Source organism: Ictidomys tridecemlineatus, chromosome 8 (genome assembly GCF_052094955.1).
Source record: "Ictidomys tridecemlineatus isolate mIctTri1 chromosome 8, mIctTri1.hap1, whole genome shotgun sequence".
NCBI classification, from domain to species: Eukaryota; Metazoa; Chordata; class Mammalia; order Rodentia; family Sciuridae; genus Ictidomys; species Ictidomys tridecemlineatus.
The window spans coordinates 126,568,682-126,578,289 of record NC_135484.1 but is presented as its reverse complement, the minus strand read 5'-3'; the positions used below and the strand labels follow the sequence as shown (position 1 = coordinate 126,578,289).

Genomic DNA, 9,608 nt, shown 5'->3' with positions numbered 1-9,608 from the left:
CATGATAGATAAGGCAAAACTTATTCTAAAAATATAAGGACAAAATTATTTCACAACTGCATATCAAAATCTATTTCTATAATAATTATCTAATCCAGTGACAGTGCTATCTGTCCCATTTCTTTGGGAATACATCATATTAATTATTATATATACAACATATTGTTATATTTCTAAGGCAACATTTTTAAGACTTGCAGTCCCAGGATGAGAAATTGGGTTAGAAGAAAGGAATTGGGTGAGATCAACATGAAATAAAGAGTGTCATAACAAGAAATGATAGAGTTATAAAAAGGAAAAATCTCAAGAAAATAATTTTCCACAGAGGATCACAGGAAGTTTCTAAAGTCATTCCTATGTAATTTTACCATGCAAGTAGTTGTATTACTATTGCTGCTGCTGCTTATTCTCTTTGTATTATGTATCATAATGTATAGCTTTTTCTTTCACTTACAAAGCAAATTCACATCCAATTGTCATGAAAGTATGATAGAATTTATATGCATGTATTTTGATTCCCATTATACTTATCTTTCAGAAATTCTGAAGGAATTACATGTTTTGTATGAGAAAAGAGCAGGAACAATGCAACTCAAATGGTAGACAGAGTGGAGAAATTTTTAAATGTGTATATGCTGGTCATAATCCTGAGCAATTGGAAATTCATATATAGCCCCAAATTTCAGGAATATTCATACTTTAAATTATTTCTGGTAATTTTTGTCAGAAACTAAAATTCCCCCAAATTTTCCAGATAATTTTAAAGCAATATCATCAGAGCAAGCAAATTTTTAACTCCTGATTGTTTATATGTTATATTGCCTGAATGTTTTATTTTCTACCTCTATATTTTAAATACTAAAAGGTCTAAAATAAATCTTGGAAGGGGAAAAAGAGTGCTGATACACCATCATCATGCAGATTTTATGAAGGACTAAAGTCCCCATGATGCCTCTAACCAGGCTCAGTGTGATGAAGATGAACACGTCAGCTCTGCCTCAGCTGCAGATTTATCTGCCTTCTTGCTGCTGTCCTTTCTTAAACCTGGAAGTTCTGCTTTTTCTTAATTTGTTCAATCCCATACTCTGTCATCACCACTAAATATCCATGATATATGGAGTTGATGGTAGTAGTACCATTCCAACTTTTTAGAAGGGAAGATATCAAAATCCAAAAGAAGGGAGGAATTAACCTATTAAAGAAGCAACATTTGCCAACTACATTGATGGTGTATTATTTGTTCTTGTCTCAGAAATCCTTCACTATTACAATTAAAATGACAATGTTGACTCAACATTTTACCATAATCAGAATACAGATGCATTGTTGTCATTGAAGTATGTATACAAATTAGAGGGAAAAAATGAGCATTTCATTTCAACATCTCTGGGCTCTAATTCTCAGTGGCTTCCTGTTACCATTGACACCCATTCCTAACAGTGGACAGGTAGACATCTCAGCTGGAATTTCACCTATCAATGCTAATATGTGGATCAATAATCAGAGCTCCCTAGATGATTTCATCTTATTGGGATTTTCAGACCGACCCTGGCTAGAGACACCACTCTTCATAATCTTTCTGGTGGCCTACATCTTTGCTCTATTTGGAAATATCTCCATTATCCTAGTTTCCCGCCTAGATCCCCAGCTCGACAGTCCCATGTACTTTTTTGTCTCAAATCTGTCACTTCTGGATCTCTGCTATACCACTAGCACCGTCCCACAGATGCTAGTAAACCTTTGGGGACCAGAGAAGACCATTAGCTATGGAGGTTGTATTGCCCAACTCTATATTTTTTTGGCCTTGGGTTCCACCGAATGCATTCTTCTGGCCATAATGGCCTTCGACCGCTATGCTGCCATTTGCAAGCCCCTTCACTATCCAATCATCATGAATCCGAGAGGTTGTACCCATATGGCTGCTAGGACCTGGATCACTGGTTTTGCTAACTCCCTTGTACAATCCAAACTCACCGTGGTGGCCCCAAGATGTGGACAGAGGGTGGTGGACCATTTCTTCTGTGAATTTCCTGCCTTTCTGAAACTAGCCTGTACTGATACTAGTGTGAATGAAGCTGAGCTCAATGTTCTAGGGGATTTGCTACTCCTGGTACCACTCACCCTCATCCTGGGCACTTATGTGTTCATTGCTCAGGCAGTGATGAAAATATGCTCTGCTGAAAGTCATTGGAAGGCCTTTAATACCTGTGCTTCAAATTTGCTTGTGGTATCCATGTTCTATTTTACAGCCATCAGCATGTATGTCCAGCCTCCCTCTAGTTACTCTCGGGACAGGGGTAAGATCATGGCTCTCTTCTATGGTATTGTCACACCCACCCTCAACCCTTTTATTTATACATTGAGGAACAAGGATGTGAAAGCTGCCCTAAGAAGAGCATTGACTAAGGAGTTTTGGGTCAAGAAAAGATGATCTCTGGGAAAAAAAATACCTAAGAATTAAGAATGGACGTATTTGACTTTCAAAGAACAGGTTGGACATTAAATTGATGAGGGAACTATGTATCAAGTGGCACAAAATTCATAAGAGGAACAGGACCAAGAAAAGAATGATCAACTTTTGGTTAAATCTACATAGACATTTACCTTCTTTGGACAATATGCAGATACCTCCCCCATCCCAATCTGTGGAGAATATATTCCAGGAACCCTGGGGATGCTTGAAATTGTAGATAATACTGAAACCTGTGATTTAAATGGGGTCATATACTGTGAACATAATGTTTGCAATTTTGAGGTATAATGGCAAAACTTTTCATAATTTCATGAATAGAAGATTCATTCTTACAAAACATCTTAGCAAATTCATCATAAGATTTTTTTCTCCCCTTATTAAGTAGAGAACTTTCATCTTTTAAGAGAAATGCTTTTCAGCTTCTCTTTGGCGTATGTGAGTGATCAGCATCACTACTCTTGCACTTTGAGATCATTAGTAAAATAAGAGTTACTTGAACACAAGCATTGACATGTAATGAGAGTTGATCTGGTAACCAAGAGGGTTACAAAGCAACAAAATGGGTTGGTACATACACTGTGTGAATATACTGGACAAAGGTATGATTCATTAGTATAAAAAATAGACTAGAATGGTACAACATTCTGACATGCTACTCAGATTGATGCCCAATTTAAAATGTATAAATCGTTTATTTCTGAAATTTTTCTTTTAATATTGTTGGATAATAGTTGACCTTGAGAAAGTGAAACCACAGATAAAAGGAGACCATTGTATCTGTCATACAATATTAAATTTTACCAAGTCAATGTCTTTTTTCCCTAACACTAAATACTAATTAATCTAATTTCAGGGAAGGAAGTGGTAAAATATTTAGAGAAAAAATGATTAGGAGTTTAGAACATATATTTAGTATATGTTTTAAATTAAATTGTTAAATTGATCATTGACTCTCAAGTAAATCAGAAATGATCCCATCTTTTTAAAAAACAAGCAACTATTATTCAGAGTCAATTTTAATCATGTGTTATAATATCTAGTCATGCCTCAACATTCTATGTGTAATTATATCACCCTAAAGGATTTTTAAATTCCCCAGAGGCAAATGAAATCTAGAGACAATTAGATCCAGACCATATAAATTAAACTATGGAAAAAGAAATTCATTTTTAAAAATAGGGATCATAATTTTAAATACAACTTATTTTGCCATAAACCTTAGTCAATCTTGTGCTCACATACACAATAAAGTGTTGTGTTATTATACAACAATGAGGCCATGGCCAAAACAAATAGAACATACTCTGGAAGAAAAAATAATGGGATGCTTTGGACAGTAAACAGTGCTCAAAAAACTTAAGATGGAAAATATCCCAACCAAATAAAACTAAGTAACTTAGGATTTGCCCACCTTTGATTGGACAGCTTCCATCACCATTTCCCTGGGTAAGTCCATTCTGCTTCTTCATGAGGTTATAAGAATACCATGTTGAATTCAAAACCTTGGTCAATCTTTAGTTTTACTTTTGTTAATGTTTCATAACTTTTTGCTGCAAACTAACTCATAAGTACATACTAGCCAAAAGTACCTAAGCAAAACAAAGTAATTATAGCAAAATTCTAATTTTATTGCCTGTAATGGAGGAGAATTATACTCGTCATGAATGTAGTCCTATCAACACAGTGATGTACAAGCTGTGTGTTTTATGGGGAATGATCATTTGTTGTCTTTGATTCTTGTTTCCTTGACAAAAAATGCATATACAACCACTTGCTTTAATTAAAAGTTTCAAGAATGTGTGTGTTTGTGTGTGTGTGTGTGTGTGTGTGTGTGTGTGTGTGTGTGTGTGTGTTTGGAGAGAGAAGCGAAAGTAGATGATATTTGAAAGTGATTTAAATCTCAGAAGACACTAAAAGTCATTCGTATAATTGTGTCCCATAAAGAAAATCTACATAACAAAGAATTAATTATAAATGTATTTAGTTCTATATTATTCTCTATTTTCTATTTAGTGACTTACAAAATCATGAATAAGCACTGGGAGAAAGTAAGAGAGAAATATGAAAAGAGAATGGAAGGGAGAAGAGAAGAAAGGACAACATAATTGTTTTTGTTTTGTTTTGTTTTATGAATCCCTTGCTCAGTGGAGGTCTCAGGCTTGGTGAAGGCCCTACCTCCATTTAGATTATATTTTGAGAAAAGAAATCACACAGTGTCACAGGTGCATTTCCTACCCACCATTCTTGCCCTTTTTAGCTTCTGCCTCCCAAAGCACAGGAATAATGTCTATGGTGTTACAAATCAAAATTAAAAACACAGGACTAACCAAGAGAGATTGGGTTTCAAAATGAAATAAAATCAACAAATTCTGTGCCCCTTAGGCTCTCTTTCCTGGGGTTAGCAATTTTGGGTGTCATGTTTTCTTCTCCACCTTGCAGTGTGAATCTCCTATGGCAGAGGTTGGAGCTCAGTGATAGAGCCTTGCCCAGGAAGGTGTCATGCCTGGGGTTGTATGGTCAGGATAGCTATGCAAATTAGTGAATGAATGACCATGTTGGAAATATAAAAAAGCAACACAAAAAGTTTGCATAAATGCTAGTATCCAGAGACACTTCTTTGAATGGAGAATTTAATTGTGCAGATAACAAAAGTATCAAAATGTTCACTTTTGGATGCAAGTCAAATTTTCAAAGATACATATCATGTCTGATCAGGATGGAAAAATTCTAAGGTCATTCAGAACTTTGACACTGGGAAGGGGTGGGTATGGAAGTATTTCACAGCAGCTGAGTCTAATGGGTCTGATGAGAAGAGTTGAGTCTGATGAATCTCAGGAGTGGGAAGAGAAGACAAGCCCCGGGGAGGACAGCCAGAGATGAAAAAGGCCTAAGAAGAAAGAGAAGACCTTGAAGAAATAGAAAAGGAAAATTCTAGTTTCTCTCTTTCCAACTTCTTTTCTCTCTCCTTTCTTTATCAAGGAAGAAAAGAAGCCTGAAAGAAATAAGGAAAGAGAGAATGAAAGAGAAAAGAAAAGGGAAGCCTAACTAATGTATATTTTGGAAAATCCCAGGCATGCTGCAAGTGCATGGTCCATGGAGGACTCTTTAGGTTTCATTTTGAGAATGGGTCTCACCTGGTGGCCCAGGAGGTCTTCCTACCTGACATCCTTGCACTATTTAGTTAGATCCTCCCTAAGCACAGGAAAGAATTTCTATGCTGTGACAAATGAAAATTATAAACACAGCACTAATAAATGGATAACTGTGTTCCAAATGGAAGCAAGATAAACAAATTCAGTGCTGCCTCATGTTCTCTATCCTGAGATCAGCATTGTGGGGAACATCTTTTCTCCCCAGTCTGTGGAGTTCATCTCCAAGGGCAGAGTTTGGAGCTGAGTGGCTTACGTTTTTCTGTACAGTGGGTCATGCCTGGCATTGGTGGGCCAAGACAATAATATAAAAGAGTGAATGAATGACTACATAGTAACTGCCCTGTGTCAAATCCAGGATTGAGGAAAAAAATATTTCAGCCTCCTTTTCCTTCTCCCTTCCCAAAAGAGAAATACTTGAATTTTCCTTCTTTATTTCTCCCAGGATTTTCTCTCCTCTTGGTTCTTCCCTGTCTCTGGACTGTCCACCCCCAGGATTGTCTCCAATCCCTGTGCTCCAGATCCACCAAACTCAGCTAAGCTTACTGCTTGTGTGACACACTTCCAAACCCACCACATCTCATTGTGGAAATTTGAATTACCTTTGAATTTGTTTTGATCAGGCACAAAATTTCCTTTTGCAGTTCTGATATCATCAAACTGACATAGTTTGATACTTCTTCTGATACCATTGGAATTAACCCCTCAAAAAAGAGTTTTCAAAACAAGAGTCTTCAGATGCTAGCATCTCAGAGATGTTTTTGTGTTGCTTCATTTTGGTTCCTACATGGCTATCCCTTTTCTTGTTTGTATTCCTGTTAGGCCATCCATTCTCACTAATGTTCTGTTGCATGGATATACTCTGTCCCTGAGCTCCAAGCTGCCTTGGAGTTTAACGTTGCACAGTGGAGAATAAAACATATTCCTCCAAAAAGTGAGTTTGATACCTCAGGAAAGAGAGCCCAAGGTGTCACAGAATATATTTATTTGCTTCTATTTGTAATTCAATTTCCCTTTGTTAGTCCTCTGTCTTTAATTTTCATTGGTTATAGCCTTGGCATTCTTCTCTTTGCACAAGGAGCTGAAACAGAGAGGTCAAGGATAGCAGGGAGAAAGAACTCCTGAGCCACTAGGTGAGACGCTTTCCCAAAATGAATCCAAAAGGGGGTGTGGCCTCCATAGAGCATGCACCCCGTATAAAGCTTAGGATTTTCAAAAAACCATGATTATTTTGGCCTCCCTTACCATTTCCCCTACATTCTGTCGCAAATGAGCTATATCATTAATGTGGACCAAACATTTTGTGTCTTTCCATAATAACAGAATTTATTGAATAGTGATAAATTCACAGCCTGCCTATGACATTTTAGTGCAAGTTCATTGGATACTTCTGGGTCCCCTGGTAGTCATAAGCAGGGCAAACACAAGTTATTTTATTACAATCTTAATTTTTTATATCTATAACACTCAAGTCACACATCACATTTCACAAAATGATATGAAATATGTCACAAAAAGACAAAGAAGGGACTAAGGAAACTATAGGTGTTTGGAGGCTATATATATAGAAAAGGCAGAGAGCAGATATGAATGGAAATAGACATTGTAGGTGGTCAGATAGAATTAGGAACCAACCAAAGAACTTGTTCAAGGCACAGAGCTGACAAAGTGCAGGAACTTATTCTAGGCCAAGATCTGGAGGAATAGCAGTTTCACAGTGTCACCTTGGATTGTCAGCTAAGGTGTCAGCTTAAAGTGGGCCATATATGGTCATCATGGGTAGGAGAAACCACACTCTGCTGAAACCCAAGACAGAGATTTGGAGGTTCATCAATGTGGTGATTCTCCTAGGAAAGTCTTATGACAAGTGACCAGGAATAGGATCAGGATTCTGCTATGTCCATTCTCAAGCTGCTCCTCCTTTTATGGGTCTCAAATGAGGAGTTTGCATAACTGGGTGGTCTGTGTGTTGGATACACTTGTGAACCTGGTTTTTCCAATATTAGTTTGATACACCTATGCATCCACATGTTTCTGATTAATTTGATAATTTCACAGGTGGGCATTCTTACTAGCAGGATAATTTATCAGTTTGTGCCATATACGTTGTGCCCAGCAGATGGTGGTTATCCACTTGTACAATCAAAGTTTAGTGTCATTCCACATAAGCACTTAAACTCAAAATGGAGTAGCTGTGGCAAACCACTGCTTTACAAAAGGAAGTGACTCAAGTTTAGGCACAGCCTGAAAATTGATGTTCTATACATCAAAGAGTAACTCAGAGCAAGGCACAACCTGTTCTCCCCTTACTTTTCTACTTCAGCCTTCAGTTCTTTCTTTAAAATAAGCTTTATTTATGATTATATTTTCCAAAGTGTTGTCTTTCAATAAATGAGTCGAATCATTTTTACTCATTTTAGTTCTCTGTAGTTCATTCAAAATAATGGGTTAGGATCCCTTAATAAGATTTTGCTTAAGGTCCTGATAAATATGAATTGAACAGCCTTCTGAAAATCCTTCAATGAATTTAATTGGACTCTTTAAATAAATTCTCTGATGGTGTGAATCCTGGGACCTAAATTAAATTAGCATGACTGGAACTATTAATGATTTATCTGGGTTGAATACTCTCAGAATTATGAAAACCTAGAAATGCAAATATTTAAGATAAGATCTGTACAAAACATGCACAAAATCTCGTCCAAAAGATAAAATATTCTTACAAATTGAGATTACTGCATGTCAGAGGATTTTATATGTACTTCTCCTTCTTCCCCACACATCAGCATGACTTTTGGGATTCCTCCTACTAACATATTCATTTGCATCTGAAAATTGCTTCTTTTCACAACACTGATTATCTCCTAACACATAAGCTGCCTTTTCCTCAGATGGGTCCCATTAGAACACCTTATCATGTAGCAATACCTTTTAAGAAAAGTCCTTCTCAAGTTCATGTAATATTCATGCTTGTATTCTGCTTCTTAATACCAGCCTTTGGACATGAACATTAAAAAAAATGTCTTCTGGAAGAACTTTTGAAGGCCACTTATTTTCAGTTCTAGTATGATCAAAAAGTAACCTAATTATTATAATTTTTTATCAGAATGTTTCTCACACAACTCATTCTTAGATGGGACTCCTATCAACATGAAATATAATATAAAATGTATCCTAATATGCATTAAGGAAATCATGTATTGTGTTAATTTATGCATTCTGTTAAAGCAATATCATCCTCAGAAGGCATGTGTTTTAAGGTATTTGAGGACACTAAATAAAAAAAATTCATTTGAATAAACATGTATATGTTACATTATAGAAATTGCATTAAATTAAACAAAAACATGAGTCTTCAAAGAAATATTTGGCTGCTGTTAGAAACTGTTCCAGGTATGTCTCCCAAGATTTAGGAATAAATTTTGACTCACCTTCAAGATCACAGTCATGTCAAAAGAAAAACCTGAGATTTAATCTAACAGAATTTTGAAGTTTTAATTTTATAATAGCAATTAATATTTCTTCATGGATGCTTCCTGAGATTTTAGAAGGTCATATGCTTAAATACATAACTAAGTGAATTATAGTACATTATTGTCAAGCCAGCAAATAAAAATAGTACAACACTGAAAACAAGATTAATGAAGAAATACTTTAGTGTTCCTGAAAGCAATTTTACAATATTGTAAATGTTTAAAATATTACATTAGTAAGTTTTGCAAATATCCAATAAGTCATTAAATTGAAATATGATTTTTGACATAATTGAAACAGTAGAAAAATGTATTAAATAAGGTAAAAATTTTATATAAAACAATTACTGTCATCTTGTTTACCACAGAAACACTAAACAGTTTCAAAAATGTTTTGAATGAATACAAATTTCCTATTCTCAACATGTATTTTTACTATTGTTTTGGACCATCTGCCTAATGTTACTGAAACTATATTACTAGTAAATTATAGGAAAAATTCAATATTCTTCC

At 35.6% G+C, this 9,608-nt stretch overlaps 1 protein-coding gene across 1 annotated transcript; it reads left to right on the top strand.

Moving 5' to 3' along the window:
* The first annotated feature begins 1,486 nt into the window (after positions 1-1,486).
* Positions 1,487-2,431, top strand: LOC101956732 (olfactory receptor 2B6). Its single transcript, XM_005342341.2, has one exon. It carries the CDS (start codon positions 1,487-1,489, stop codon positions 2,429-2,431), a length of 945 nt encoding a protein of 314 aa, XP_005342398.2.
* The last annotated feature ends 7,177 nt before the right edge of the window (positions 2,432-9,608 follow it).

Bases quoted from the DNA above. Each gene is read 5' to 3' on its own strand.
- LOC101956732 (XM_005342341.2), top strand. From the start codon at position 1,487: ATGTGGATCAATAATCAGAGCTCCCTAGATGATTTCATCTTATTGGGA.